This window comes from Lemur catta, chromosome 17 (genome assembly GCF_020740605.2).
Source record: "Lemur catta isolate mLemCat1 chromosome 17, mLemCat1.pri, whole genome shotgun sequence".
In the NCBI taxonomy this organism is placed as follows: Eukaryota; Metazoa; Chordata; class Mammalia; order Primates; family Lemuridae; genus Lemur; species Lemur catta.
Genome location: NC_059144.1, coordinates 26,139,611 through 26,154,286, shown reverse-complemented (window position 1 = coordinate 26,154,286; position 14,676 = coordinate 26,139,611). Strand labels below are relative to the sequence as shown.

Below are 14,676 nucleotides of genomic sequence, written 5' to 3'. Positions count from 1 at the left end.
GCCCTGGTGGGAAGGTGGAAGGAGCTGAGACCTCAAAGCCCAGTGCCAGCCCCAACCCCTTTCCCCAGCTATTGCAATATAGCAGGAAGGGACCAGATAACAACAGTGCCCCAGCCCAAGGAGGGCTGTGCTGCCTAACTCTCCCACTGAGGCCCAGGAGGGAGACTGGCTTGTCCAGGATCACCGAGAGTTGGGAGCAAGGCCACTTATTTTGTGCTGTCTATCCCAAGTCCCTCTTCCTCCAAGAACTCCCACTTCCCACCCCCACTCTATGGGTTATGTGACCTCGAGTTCAGGGTTTGCCTTCTCTAATCTTCTTTCCCCTTGGGAACTGGGAACTGGGCAGGGGATGGGGGAGGATCCAAGCACCCCAGTCAGCCCTTCCCCTGGAGGTCCCCTTCCTGGTGCAGGGGAAAAATCCAAGTCCTACTCCCAGCCTTACCCCAACTCACTCTGTGGCTGCTTCTTCCTCTATGAAGGAGGCCTGCCAGCCTCCCAGGGGAGTTAGGAGGACACCCTCCCCCTGTGGGGCCTATCTCAGGCCAGGCCAGTTGCTGACCTCATGCCCCACCAGATCTTGGGGTAAAAAATTACTAACTTTTGAAGGCTACACCCAAAGACTTCTCACACCCCTTCCCCTGTGAACAAGAAGAGTCTGAAGGCCCAGCCCTTGAGAAACAAGCATTTGTGTTTATTAACCAAGAGAAAGGAAGTCAAAGCAGTGAAGACTCCTAACCAGTCCCTCCTGTAGTCTACCTACCTAGGCCAGCTGCCAAGGACCAGGAAAAACAGTAAATAAGCCCCCTCCTCCCTGCCCCCACCTCAGGGTACATTCCTGGGAACCAGGACCCACTGGGTAAGGAAGAGGAAGTCAGCAAAGGACAGAGGCTAAGGAAGGAAAGAGGAAACAGAGCCACTGGCGAGACAGGCTTGGTGAGATTCGTTGGCCCCTCACTGTCGGTGGGGACGGTGAAGCACTCCAAATGCAGCCCCGCAAGGGGAGCCAAGCAGGGGTACACTCATGTCAAAAACCTTGTATATGGGGGTGGGGGTGGGGTCCAAAGTCAAGAGCAACTCTCTCCAGGGTCAGTCCTTGCCAGAGGATGCTGGTCCAGCCTCTAAGCCTCTGCCTGTATACCAAGTTCACAAAGGGAACAGCCTCTGTCTGCCCAGGGAATGGATGCAAGAGAGGTCACGGGGCCGACTGCCTCTCTAAGATCTGTCCTGCGGTGAATTCCAAGTCCAGCGAAGGCCTAGCCCTCAGCGGCTGGGGTCTCCCGTGCCTGCCGTAACCCATACAGCCACTTAATCACGCGGGCGTTGCGCTCTACCACCGACACGCCGTAGGGGACACGCTCCCGGGCCCGCTCCTCGACAGTAGCGGAGCTGCGGCGGGAGCAGCCTCCCTCCGAGCTGCCCGGCCCAGCACTGGGCCCGGCCAGGGACACGATGTCCGAGCTGGCCCGTGCCAGGTGGGCCACACCCAATCCCCGTGCCTCCTCTGGGTCCAGGCCGCAGAAGTTGAAAAAGCGCTCAAGGTCGGCTGCTGCCCTAGAGAAGCGCTCGCTCAAGTCTGACTTGGAGCGTTGCAAACCCGGTGGCCGGGCCGGGCTGGAGGCTGCAGCAGCGCCCGGTGACGGGCAGGGCCGGGCAGGTGAGGCAGGCAGGGGGCGGACGTCCACTCGGCGGACCGCAGCAGTAGTAGGCGGCGGGCGAGGTGGGGTGGCTGGGGGTGCCTGGCGAGCTCCCTCTGCCCGTCCAGGAGTACGGCTGGCCTCGGCAGGGGACACGGGACTATCACAAAAGTTGATGAGGCTGCTAAGAATGTCCAGGTCCAGCTGGGGCCGGCGGCCGGGGCCAGGCAGGGCTCGGCGGCTGGGTGTGAGCACTGTGCGGCGAGTCCCAGGGCTAAAGAGTGGCTGTTTGGACAGCAGGGGCTGCACGGGCTCCTGGCGGGTGTTAGCCACATGTAGGCTCTTGACGTACTTGGCCTTGTCGGCCTCCAGGCGCTCCACAGCACTGGGTTTCCGGGCTCCACCGTCCGCTGGCCTCCGTAGCAGGTAGCCGGGGACCTTGGTGCGCAGGCGGAAAGGTAGGGCGGGGGCGGCGGGGGCTCCGGGGCTCAGCGTGTCCACAGGCATGGCTGTTACATACCCCGAGGGCTTCGGTCTGAGGAGACCGGGAAAATGAGGAGACAGAGGTCCAGGCAGAAAGTTGGCAGCTGGACGCCCGCAACGGCTGCAGTGAAGGAAAGAAAAAGAGGCGCTGAGCGCGCTCAGACAAAGGCTCCGCCAGGGCTGAGCGAGGCGAAGACGCCTTCCCCATTATAAGGTGGAGGCCACGCCCCTGCTTCGCTGAGAGCCAATCAGCAGGAGAACGCCGCCGCTGCAGGGCCCCGGCCCCACCCACACCCCTTCCCTCCTACCCAGGGGACCAGGCCCAGCTGAGGCAGAGAGAATTGGTGCTAGAGAAGAAAGACCTGGGCGGCCTGAGCAGAAAAGAGCAAAAAAAAAAAAACAAAAAAAATGGGGGGGAGGGGAGCAAAGCAGGCTCCAGGCTCTGTGCTGGGTACTAGCCAGCTCAACCTGTCCTCTCAACCGCCCCATTTTTCGGGTGGGGAAACTGAACCACCAGCCAGTGGATGGTTCTGCCCCTTACTTCCGAGCAGGGAGGTGCTGGCATAGGGCTATTAGGGTTAAGTGACCAAGAGAAAGGGCTCGAGCCCCACACCCCACCTGGATTGCCCACAGGAGCCTGGTACCACCTCACCCACCCAGGCAGGAAGCTGTGCCGGGCCATCCACCCGCCTAGACATGCCAGGCCCCAGGCACAGGAGCAGAGCTTGTAGGGGAGGAGCAGAGAAAATCCCCACCTCCGCCCCAGTGGAGTCCAGACACCCGTCAGCTTCCAGTATGGACCTGGATGGCCCGCAGTGATGGACGGATGCCTGTCAGGTGGAAACATAAGCCCTGAGCTATGTTGTTCCCAGAGAAGCCGGAAATGCCCAAGATCACACAGCTCTGCATGGAGGCATCCAGCAGACTCCTGATCTGCCAGCAGCCATGGGATGGGCAATCATGGGCAAGACGGCTCCGCCTGGGTGCACAAGCATCCACATGGTTGCCCAAGTGTCAAGGCCTGATGCCAGGCATCAGGCCAACCCTGTCCCTGTTTCCAAGGAAGGGCTGGGGCCACAAAGAGCCATCCCCACCCCCAGGCTCCTTGGAGATGGGAACCTTATCATTTGTAAAATGTTCCAAATATTCTCATCTGTAAAATGGAGGGAAGGGGGTACTTAGTCTAGGTATTTCCCAAGAGGACTTGCAGTTCAAGCCACCTAGACCTGTGCTGTCCAATTCAATGGCTACTATCCGTAGGTGGCTATTCAACCTTAACATTAAATTTAAATTAAATAAACACTTAAAATTGAGTTCCTGAGTCACATGAGCCACATTTCAAGTTCTCAATAGCTACATCTGGCCAGTGGTCACTGTACTAGATAGCACAGAATAGAGCATTTCCATCCAGGGCAGAAAGCTATATTGGCCAACCCCATCTAGACATCCAGGAATCCAGGAAGGGGTGAGTCTGGATTGGGGTGGGCAGGCAGGGGTCCCTAGTGTGTGCCACACATTTGATACCATCCTCTCCTATAACCTGCCACAAGCCTGTGGGTCAGTGTTACCTCATTTTGCAGATGGAGAAACTGAGACTCAGAGAAGTGACTGCCCCAAGTCCCAGAGTAGATAAATAAGGCACAAATTCATAGGATGCCTGCTCCAATCACACTAATTTCAATACTGCATCCTGTTTCTCCACACAGCACTACCGATCCCCCTCCCATTTCTTTTTCCTTATCATCTGTTCAAGTACTATATAATTCATTCTATTATGTTTATGGTTGTTATACTCTTTGTTGTCCCCCATCCTCCTAAAATGTCAGCTCCATGAGGGCAGGGAGTTTTGTCTGTTTTGTTCACTGTATCTCAGTTTCAAGATATTGCTCTTGTCATACAGTAGGTATTCAATAAATATTTACTGAACTGAAATGCCTAAGGGAGCCAGATGTGAACCGGCAGACTGGGGATGAACTAGCGACAGGCACGCCCAGCCCACTGCAGGCACATGAGTCCAAGGTGGTAGATGCAGTGTTCTAGGGAGGTGGAAATCCAAAAGTGCATGAAAACTCTAGATTCTATTTTAGAGCATATTCAATAATAATTTTTAAAACATTGCAAGTACTGGGCAAATAAAATATGTCTGCAAACACATCTACCCCATCCTCCTCCATCTGGACCCCCAACCACCAACTTGAGAGCTCTGCAGCAATGGTGAGATAGGAATAGAACTTTGGGGGCTGTTGGCCCAGAGCCAGGGCTGCTCCCCAGGTAGAAGGGATGGAGTAGGTGGGCATGGGACAGGAAGGCTCGCCCCACTCAGGGTCCACCCACAAGAGACCTCAGGCGGCAAGGGTCTGACAGGAAGGGTGGCCTTACAGAGCCCTGCAGAGGCAGCCAGACTGTGCCCCACCCCCGGGCTGCCACCTCCCAAACCAGTCCAACTCGTTGGCGGTGGCAGTTCCCTCCCGGGCACCATCAGGGAAAGAGGGAGGAAGGAGGTCAGACGGGCAGGGCCAGGGTAGAAGCCCCAAACACGGCCCTGCTCAGTTCCCCAATCCCTGTGTCCTGATCGGCTGTCCCCAGGGTCCCCACCAGAGGGGCCTGGACAGATGTGAGGGCCAAGCCCAGCTTTGGGGCTGCTAGCCCGCCAGCCTCTGGTTCGCCCACTCGCCCGCTGTGTGCCTTGCGCAAGCAGCTGCGCCTCTTAACAGACTCGGTTTCCTTATCTGTGAAATGCGATTAAAAATAGACCTTCCTGAGCCTCCAGGTCACAGTAAGGATGGAGAGATCAAACAGGTTGAGGACTTTCCCCAGCACCCGACTAAAAGGCGGCGCTCCATGAACCAGACTCCCTGTCTTTATTATGACTTTGACCATCCGAGTCCGCAGACCGCCCCTCGTACGGGGGTCTCTAAGCACTCGCCAGAAGGGTCTGTCCCAGCCCGAGCCGCTGACAAAGGAGGCACACGATAGAGGCTAACCAGTGAGCTAACCTGAGCAGCCCCATGTCACAGGCAAACGGAGGTGCAGAGGCTTCTGCGAGGTGAAGTCAGGGGTCCCAGTCCCCAGATGGGACTCAGTGTCCCCTCTGAGGCCTCCTCTCACCGCCCAACGCCCCCCCCCCCCCCCCCCGCGGATTCAACCGCGGCCCGGGAATGCCCCAAACGCGCCGGCCCGGGCTTTTCCTTAGCATCCCGGCCCACAGCCGCTCCCCACCCTCCCCACCGGCCCGCCCGGCGTCAGCCTCAGGAGCCGCGGAAGCGACTGGGGGAAACTCCGATCCCGAGTCTGGCTTCTGCTCTCCCTCGCTTCGGGGTAATCCTGGGGACTCCCGGAGACGAAGGGGGCCCCCGAGCGGGGCGGCGCTGTGTGACACCCGCCTCCCACCGCCCCTCTCTGGGCCCGGGTTGGCCTGGCTCTCAAATGAGGCAGCTAATGGCACGATCCCTGCGGTCCTGTTTAGGCCCAGAGGTGACTCTCTGCCCCGTCCCCGCCATCCCGGGGAGGGAGGGGTGCCCGGGCCGGCCCCTACCCCAGCTGGGCGCCCCCCGCCCCAGCCAGCACGTACCTGGCTGTGCCCGCGCAGCCGCCGCGGACCCGCGTTCCTCCGGCTCGGCCCACCTGGGGCTCAGGTAACCTGCGTTTTGCGCAACTTCCGGCGGCCGCGGGCAGGTGAACCCGCCGGCCCAGGTATCACTCGAAAGGGGGAAGGTAAGCCAGGCAGGGGCCAGAATCCGAGCCCCGGCGCGCCGGCCGCCGGCTCCCATCCGCTCCGGGCCCACCCGGGAAGCTCTCCCGGGAGCCGGGACCCGCCCCCGCACATCTGGCGCGCGGTTCCCGGCGGCCGGTTCCCGCAAGCGCACCCATCTCTGAGGTGGAAAAACTGATCCCCCCACCCCCGACTGTCACAACGCCCGCCAGTTACTGTTCTCTGTGCCAGACCTGAGAAAGGGCTTTTCTTGGATTAACCCGTTTTAATCCTCCCAACAATTCCTACGAAGTGAGCTCTATTGTTGTCCCCCCTTTCACTAATGGAAAACTGAGGCTGGGATGGGCTGCACCCCCAGCCCAAAGTCACCCTGGGAAGTCCAGCCTAGGCAACCTCCTCCAGGCCCTGATTTTACCGGGGCGGGGGCTATCAGACCATCATCCTCCACAGTGGCCCACTGGGTCCGTCTGACCCTCCACTGAGGCAAAAATGGGGGTGGGGGGAGAGAAGGCTCCTTCAGGCACTAATAGTAGTAACAGCAAAGCAATAATAACAATTTTCATAATAAAATAGGAAAGAACTAACCTCTTCTGAGTACTTTCTTTGTACCAGACACTGTTCTAAGCTCTTTATACATGTTAACTGGCTTAACCCCTACACCTACCTGTGAGGTAGGTACTGCTATTATGCCCATTTTACAGCTGAGAAAATTAAGGCTCAGAGAGGTAAAGCCACTTGCCTGAGGTCACACAGCTGGTAAATGACAGAGCCACGATTTGAACCCAGGCTCAACTCTGGGGAGGAGGAAGAAGCAGTGTTTTTAGTGGTGGGCTTTGGCCACTCACCAGATGAGCCACCAAGGAAACTCTTAAAGAATCTACAGCCTCCTTGCCTGGGCCCCTGAGGGAGAAGCCACCATAGGAAATACTCCCTGGATATGGTTCTGGGTCTCAGTTTCCTCAGCTGTAAAATGGGGGCAATAATGGCAATGTTTTTCCAACAGAAATCAGATAACATCATTGCTGTGCTTAAACCCTCCTGTGGCTCCCTTAGAATAAAATCCAAACTCCCCACTTGGCCCTCAGCCCTCCAGGACCCAGGCCTTGCCCAACTCTCCCACCTCATCTCCAACCTCTTTCCAGCTCCAGCCACAGAGCCCTCCCTTGAGGGCTGTTCCTGAACACACCAAGGTCTTTTCTGCCTCAAGACCTTTGCACCAGCCATTCTCTGCCTGGAACCCCTTTCCTCACCTCCTTCAGATCTTACCTCAAATGTCACCTTCTCCGAGAGGCCTCTCTGACCACCCTGAGAAGCTCCCACCAACCCTCCCACCCATTCTGTTCCTTTCCAGGTATTCATCGCATCCTGCCACTTTAGATATTCACTTACCTATCGCTTGTTTCCTATCTCCCACTGGAATGGGATCTCCATCACCCCCTGACACATTTTATTCCTCCAGGGACCAAACACAAGAGGAAACACTATTGGCCAAATAGCCAGACTGGAACCCAGTCCAAAGGCCAAGGCCACTTATCAAAATGTATGCATTCAATACACACAGCCTTTTTGTATGTCAATCATACTGGAATAAAAAAGAAACAAGTTAAACATATCTGTCTGGAATAACACAGAAGTGATGTTGTGTCCTTCTCAGTGCATCATAGCAGGAGGCATTTGACGATGGTTTGTCCTAACCTTAGTGATCAGCCACTTCATTGGTTAGGGTAGTAGCTGCCAGATTTCTCCACTGTATAGTTATTATTAATATTTTTCCTTTGTTATGAATAAATATGTCATGGGAAGAAAAAAGAAAGGCCAAGATCTCTGGCACCAAGCCTCCCCCCTAGTCCCCAACACTGCTCCTGGCCTTTTTGGATCTGTCTCACTCTTCCTCCAACATTCAACCTGGGCTCTGGCTACTTCTAGCCAAGCCCTCTTCTTTCTCCAAAGACACCACGTCCAAATCTCTGCACATGCTGGTTCTGCTGCCTGCAGTGCCCTTTCCCACTCTACCCTCCTCACCACCTCTGTAGGGTATAGCGTGGACTCCAGAACCCATTCAAATCCCAACTCCACCAATGATTAGCTAAGAGACTTTAGGTAAGATACTCAACTTCTCCATGCCTCAGTTTCCCCAACTGTAGAATGGGACTTACAACAGTGCCTCCCTCCCAGTGTGAGGGTTGTGCATAACAAATGCCACCAAGTATGAGCTGTGATAACCATGCATTCAATCAAATCCTCCAGTGCCCAGCTCCTGGGTGAGGCCTTCATCAGCCCAGAATGCTAATCCATTACTCTCAGAGGTTACAAATCTAAGAGTAATGGTTAAGAGTGCAGTCGCTTGAATAGATTTCTCCAAAGAAGATACACTAACAGCTAACAAGTACCAGAAAAGATGCTCAACATCATCAATCACTAAGGAAATGTAAATCAAAACTACTATGAGATACTATATCACACCCACCAGGATGGCCATTACCAAAAAATATACAAACAGAGAAAAAAAAAAAACAGGTGTTGGTAAGGATATCAAGAAATTAGAACCTTGTGCATCATTGATTAAAATGTAAAATAGTGCAGTTACTGTGAAAAACCATGGTGGTTCCTCAAAAAATTAAACAGAATTATCATAGGATCATCCAGGAATTCCACTTCTGGGTATACACCTAAAAGAATTAAAAGCAAGGACTCAAACAGATATTTGTACACCCATGTTCAGAGCAGCGTTAGTCACAATAGCCAAAAACAACCCCGGTGTCCATCAAGGGACAAATGGTTAAGCAAAATTGGTATTTACATAAAATAAAATATTAATCAGCCTTAAAAAGGGAATCCTGACACATCCTACAACATGGATAAAATTTGAAGACATTAAGCTAAGTGAAATGAGTCGGACACAACAGGACAAACACGGTATGATTCCATTTATATGAGGTACCTAGAGTAGTCAAATTCATAGAAACAGAATAGAATAGTGGTTGCCAGGGGCTAGAGGGAAGGGAAATGGGGAATTAGTGTTTATTGGGTAGAGAGCTTCAGTTTGGGTGATGAAAACATTCTGAAGATGGATGGTGGTGATGGTTTTGCAACAATATGAATGCACTTAAAGCCACTGAAGTATATACTTAAAAGTGGTTAAAATGGTAAAATTTTATATACGTTTTACCACATTCACAAAAAAAAGAAAAGAAAAAAACAGTGCAAAAGCTGGAACTGGGCTCCCTGGATTCACATTCCACCTCTGGAATTATTAAACCTCTCTTGTGCTCAGTTTCCTCTCTGCAAGCTGAAAATAAAACAGCAGTAACTACCTTACATCACAGAGTTGAAGGAAATAAATGAGTTCATACTTGTAAAGTACTTAGCACGTAGCAAGTGCTCAAGGAGTGTCAGTGATTGTTATCTTTGTTGAGGACATAAGAAGTGTGGTTTCTGACATTTATAATTTTCATGACATTCAGCACTCCCCACCCCCTTCCTTCCACCTGCTTCTCTCTTTCCCCAGACTTGAGCAGAGACACGGAGGCCCTCACCTGTCCCCCCACCCCCACCCGGCGGCCCCCGCCGCCCTCGAGGAGGATCAGGAAGGCTCCAGGCAGCGACCAGGAGGCCAGCTCACAGGGCAGCCCGAGCTCAATTTCAGCCCAGCTGTCCAGGTCACAGACACCCAGCCGGGCATCCTCCAGGGCCACGCCAGGCCCTGAGCTATTTCTGGAGTCTCCCCAGAGGCTCGTGCCCTGGCCTGCCCAGGAGTCAGCTTTGCCCAGGGCGGCCTTGCACAAACCTCAGGAAGCGAGAGGTGACAGGCTGTGGGAGGGTGTGGGTGTGGATGCCTGGGTCCACGGATATGCCCACCAACTAGATCTTCTGGGCCTCAGTTTGTACCTGAGGTTGCAAAATGGGGACAAAGGGGCTTGCAGTGGGGACTGAATGAGAGTGATATCACATGCAAGGCCTTAGGGAAGGGTCTGGCACACAGGATGGGAAAGGAAAGGGTTGAGACAGACCTACAGCCAAGCCCACTTCCTGTCCTAGATTGCCCTCTGCCCAGGCCTGAACTCACCATCATGGCTTCTTATCTCAGCACAGAGATGTGAAAAAACTTGCCCAAAGTCACACAGCAAGTCAGTGACAGAGCAGTACTCTCATAATTTTTGATATATGTACTTTACATATACATATATATACACACACATATATATAATTTTCAACCAGGTGATACATGCACAAGCCTCAAAATTTAAAAACTATAAAAAGAACAAAGTAAAAAGATAAAACAAAACAAAACAAAACTCCCATCCTTGTCCCCTAGTTCTCCTCCCTGCAGGTACCACTGTGACCAGACAGTTGTGTATCCTTCCAGGGAGATTTTAGGCAGATACAAGCAAGTATGAAAATATATTCTTTCTCTTTTCTTACACGTATGGCATCATGCTGTGTGTATAGTTTTTATCTTGCCCTTTTTGCTCAATAATATATGACATTCTTGGTGCCATATCAATACATAAAGAGCATCCACATCTTTTTCCACAGCTACACAGTGCAACTTCCCAGGCCACTTAGCATGTGTCCACTTTCTGCCCGTTATGCGCCACAGGGCAACATCACTGCACCTACACCATTTTGCCTAGAGTGGGACAGGTGGATCGGGGGGATGCACTTGCAGTGGTGACAGAGATGGGGGGACTATGCTCCACAGAGGCTGTCTGAGTTGACCTCCCACCGGCAGAACACACAGCAAACGGTCAATAAATGTTAGCTTTAGTTATGTTATCTTTAATACTGAGCTTTTGGGCACCCCTAAATTTTGCACTGGTGATGAGTAACTCAATTGCCTCATCCTACCTCCTGCCGTACATCACATTCCCATGGAAGAAGATAATAAATCACTAATAAGTAAAACATATAGGACATTAGGTAGAGTAAATGCTTTGATAAAAACAAAACATGCCAGGGAGGGCAAGGTACATGAAGTCAATAAATATTTGTTCAAAGAATGAATGAAAGACTTGTGAGCTCCCTGAACTCCTCTCCCCAAAGCCAGGAGGAAAATCAAAAGGAGAGAGGATAAATAACTCCCTTGTGAACAGATGCAAGACTCTCAAATCCTATGACTGTGATTGTCAAGGATTCTAAGATTGAAGCCAGAGGGGACTAGGAGCCAAGCCCTGCATTGCCAAGGGGCTTAACCTCTTAGAACCTCAGTTTCTCCATCTACAAAAGGAGACCAACAATATAGCAACCTGAGGTGAGGAGGGAAGGGTGGGCGCAGGATGTGTTCCCAGGAGGCAGAGCAGGAACTGGCCTAGACCCGGTGCTCCACCTGAGAGAGACCCGGCCCCATTCCCACTCCAAAGTCTCTGGTGCCTAGCCGCTTTGGTTTAGGGGCTGACTCTACCCCTTCCCTCAGCTGGGGAATCTGCTACCCAGCTACATCTAGCTCAAAAATGTCAGTCCCATCTGATCCCCAAAGAGAGGTTCTCTGAGAGGGGAAGCGCTGGCATTCAGAACCTCGTAGGCAAAAGGGCCCCAAATGAGCCCTGAGTCCAACCCCTGAGGTTCTGGATAAGGGAGGACCGATGTCCAAGAGGGGTATCCCGAAGACGGTGCGAGGCGTTGGGGACAGGTGATACAGCCAGGGGTCCACGGGCCATGTCCCTGATGATAGAAGGCTGAGAAAGTGACCACTAGTTGCCCGTCTGGGCCTCTCAAGGCAAATCTGGATCTGCCTTGACTGCGAGGTGGAGCGGAAAGACTTGAATCGGAGTCTCTGCCAGACCTCGCCGGGCCAGGACACCTGCCTCTCTGAGCCTCAGCCTCCTCAGCTGTGAAATGGTACGCAGATACGACTCCGGGAGGACGCATACAGCAGGCACTCAGTGAACAGAGCCCCCTGACCCCGGGCTCGCGCCCCAGACCGCCCACGCCCTCACCTGGAGCCCGCGCCAGGCGTGTCCCGGCTCCTCCCGTGCGGGGATTGGAGAGGCTGACAGCTCGGACCCGGGCCGGGAGTGGCCACTCCCAACGCGGCCCAGGAGGCCCCGGCCCCGCGTGGGGACCTCTAGGGGCCTCTTCGGAGGTGCCCTCCGCACCAGTGATGAGCAGGTGGCCCTGACTGCCGGAAAGCCACCACCGGAGCGAAGGTCCCTGGGGCCCTGAGGAAGGGGAAATGAGCACGCTGCACTCCCCCGCCCCGTCGCCGGAATGGTTCGCCCCGGACTTCCTGATTGGCTCCTCGCTTCCGTTCGAACGCCGCGCCTCCCGGGTTGCCAGGCGACCGCTTAGCTTCGGCGGCCTGAAGGAAGAGCGCGGCTGTGCCGCCCTGCCCCGCTCCTCCCCGCCGGCCCCACGTGCTTCCGGCCTCTGCTTCAGCCCGGGCGCCTGGTTCTTTCCCTTCCTTCTGCCTCTCCCTTCCAGCGGGGACTTCCTCAGGGTCCCCAGCTGGAAGAGCACTAGTCAGAGCTCCTGAGCCGGTCCCTAGTCCTTTCTTTGAAGCTAACTCGCTATGTGACCCGGGGCAAGTCCCTTCCTCTCTGTGTTTCCCTAATTGCGTAATGATGAGTGAGTGAGTGTGCAAATGTGCATATCCAGCAATTCCGAAATTTACAAAGGAAATGACCAAAGATATGAGCAAAGATTAACATTGTCCAGCGTTATTCATCACAGCAAAATAATGGGAACGACTTCACTGCCTACAGAAAGGGGGTTGATTATGTAAGTCCATTCTGGGGCAGAGAGCTAACTTAATTGCGCTTTTTACATGCCAGGTGGCTTTACATGACATAACTCTTGTCAGGGCTTATGACATAACCCTCTGAGACAGTACCTTTAAGTAATTTTTTTAATTATCCCCACTTTCTGATGAGGAATATTATGCAGCCATTAAAAATGATGTAGTTAAATGATATTTAAAGATATGGGGAAATGCTCAGGAAGTATTAAATTCTTAAAAGTACAATATGTTTCAAAGCACTATGTACAGTATAAATATATGTTAAACTCATAACTGTAATATATATATGTATGTGTAATAATTTCTAATAACTGCAGTTACTTTCTTCTTTGTGTTGTTGTGGATTTTTCCAAATTTTCAACACTTGAATATATCAACCAAAAAAACATTTTTTATGGGATTAGAATAAATTAATTGTAAGAGTCCTTCCAGGTGAGGAAATTTTATAGCTATCTGTCACTATCTGGATCTGCATTGCTCAAGTTGGAGCCAGTGTCTGTTTTCTATTCCAGCAGGTGTCTTTCATCCTTTGATTGGATTGTCAATAATTGAGCACTTACTGTGTACATGCCTTGGACAGGCAGAGGAGAGGGCTAATAATATATCAATAGCTAATAATGATTGTGCACTCTGGCATGGACACCAACCAAATCAGAAGAGACAACCATCATAAATAGGGAATCTGTCTGTATCTGTGAGGACTAGCTAAGTATCAAACCTGGCACTAACTGTGCCCTCTGCTAGATTGTGTTCAAGGCTTTACACACATTATCTCATTTGACTTCATGACTATCCGAGGAGAGAGATCCTATTATTATTTTTACATCTAGAAAACTAGGGTCTGTCTGAATCCAGAGTGAGTTGAACTGATTGGCAAGGGGAATCCTGTGATCCTATAAGACACAAGAGAAAACTGAGCAGGGCAGATCCAGGCTTGGTACTTCCTGATGGTTATACAACTTCAGGGCACTTCTTTAAGAAAAGTAATGCTAAATTACAAATAAATTAAGTAATAAAGAGAATATTTGGGTAGAAAGAGACAAGAAACCCCAACAAATGACAAATTCCACAAGCATTAAAAAATCCAAAAAAATAACATTACTTTTATGAATTACCTGTTTGACATACATCTGTAATACTTACCATAAACTAGCTCGGGCTCCGTGTATGCATTTTAAACCTCTCCTCTACTGCAATATCATTGTGGGATTGAGCGCTGTAAGACACTCACATATACTGACATATGACCTCTGACCCTGCACCTTCATGTCACAACGCCAAGTTGAGTCTGCTCAGTGTGCTCAGTAAGGGTATTTCTGGAAGCCATTTCTATACCAGGCCAGTTAGTAATAATTTAATTATTCACAAAAGTGACTGGAAATAATATAAATATATCCCACTAAACCCAAACGAAAGGTAAGGTCTTCTTAGGCAGGTACCCAAACTATTCTCACCTACCCCAACGTCAACTCACAAAAGAAGTTGAAGTAGAAGGAGTTAGAGATTTTAACAGAGTGAGGTTAAAATGCCTTACTTTGGAAATTTTTACAGAAGCACATGACCATGTGAACACATCACCCTGGTGCCTCCCAGACCTTGGGTTCCCTGTCATTAAACAGGAATGACAACAATGGTGTTGATCAGATTCTTCTCTGAGATATGTAATTTAATCAGGGGTTGGGAGATCTGTGAGATGCATGGATAAATACCCTGCTGACCCTGCATCTGCAAAGTTTGCCTCTGCTCTGCATACCTTAGAGCTTAGAATAAACAAGACAAAACAAAACCCATCAGCCTCATTCCAAGATTAAGAAAGTGAGGCAAGCAGAGGACAGAAGGAACTTTGCCAGGATCCTAAATTAGGCCACATAAAGAGAAATCATTTCGGTACACTACGGGCATCTACGTGCCAACAGCATACTAGTGATGTCCTCTATTTTCAAGAATTTATCAAGCACCCGGTACCAATTCAGAGCTATTCAAAGCATCTTAGTCCTTCCCTCCCCCAACCTTGAGCGTGGGGAGGGAGAGCCCATAAGAATAAGAAAGTGGACAAACTGTCATTACCTGCACCCAGATCAGAGGGAGCTGGGCCATCCTTATGGCCTCGT

The 14,676-nt window shown here is 51.8% G+C and overlaps 1 protein-coding gene across 2 annotated transcripts; it reads right to left on the bottom strand.

The window, feature by feature from the left end:
• Positions 1 to 670: 670 nt before the first annotated feature.
• FAM110A (family with sequence similarity 110 member A) lies at positions 671 to 11,873 on the bottom strand. 2 transcript variants are annotated; one of them, XM_045528529.1, is made up of 2 exons: positions 11,766 to 11,873; positions 671 to 2,238 (listed from the first exon to the last, which is right to left on the bottom strand). In XM_045528529.1, exon 2 carries the CDS (start codon positions 2,139 to 2,141, stop codon positions 1,254 to 1,256), a length of 888 nt encoding a protein of 295 aa, XP_045384485.1. In that variant the 5' UTR covers positions 2,142 to 2,238; positions 11,766 to 11,873; the 3' UTR covers positions 671 to 1,253. The 2 variants fall into 2 exon arrangements, with proteins under 2 accessions (XP_045384485.1, XP_045384486.1); XM_045528530.1 differs by lacking the exon at positions 11,766 to 11,873 and adding an exon at positions 5,689 to 5,746.
• Between the last annotated feature and the right edge of the window lie 2,803 nt (positions 11,874 to 14,676).

Coding starts and splice junctions, on each gene's coding strand:
- FAM110A (XM_045528529.1), bottom strand. CDS start 2,141: ATGCCTGTGGACACGCTGAGCCCCGGAGCCCCCGCCGCCCCCGCCCTA.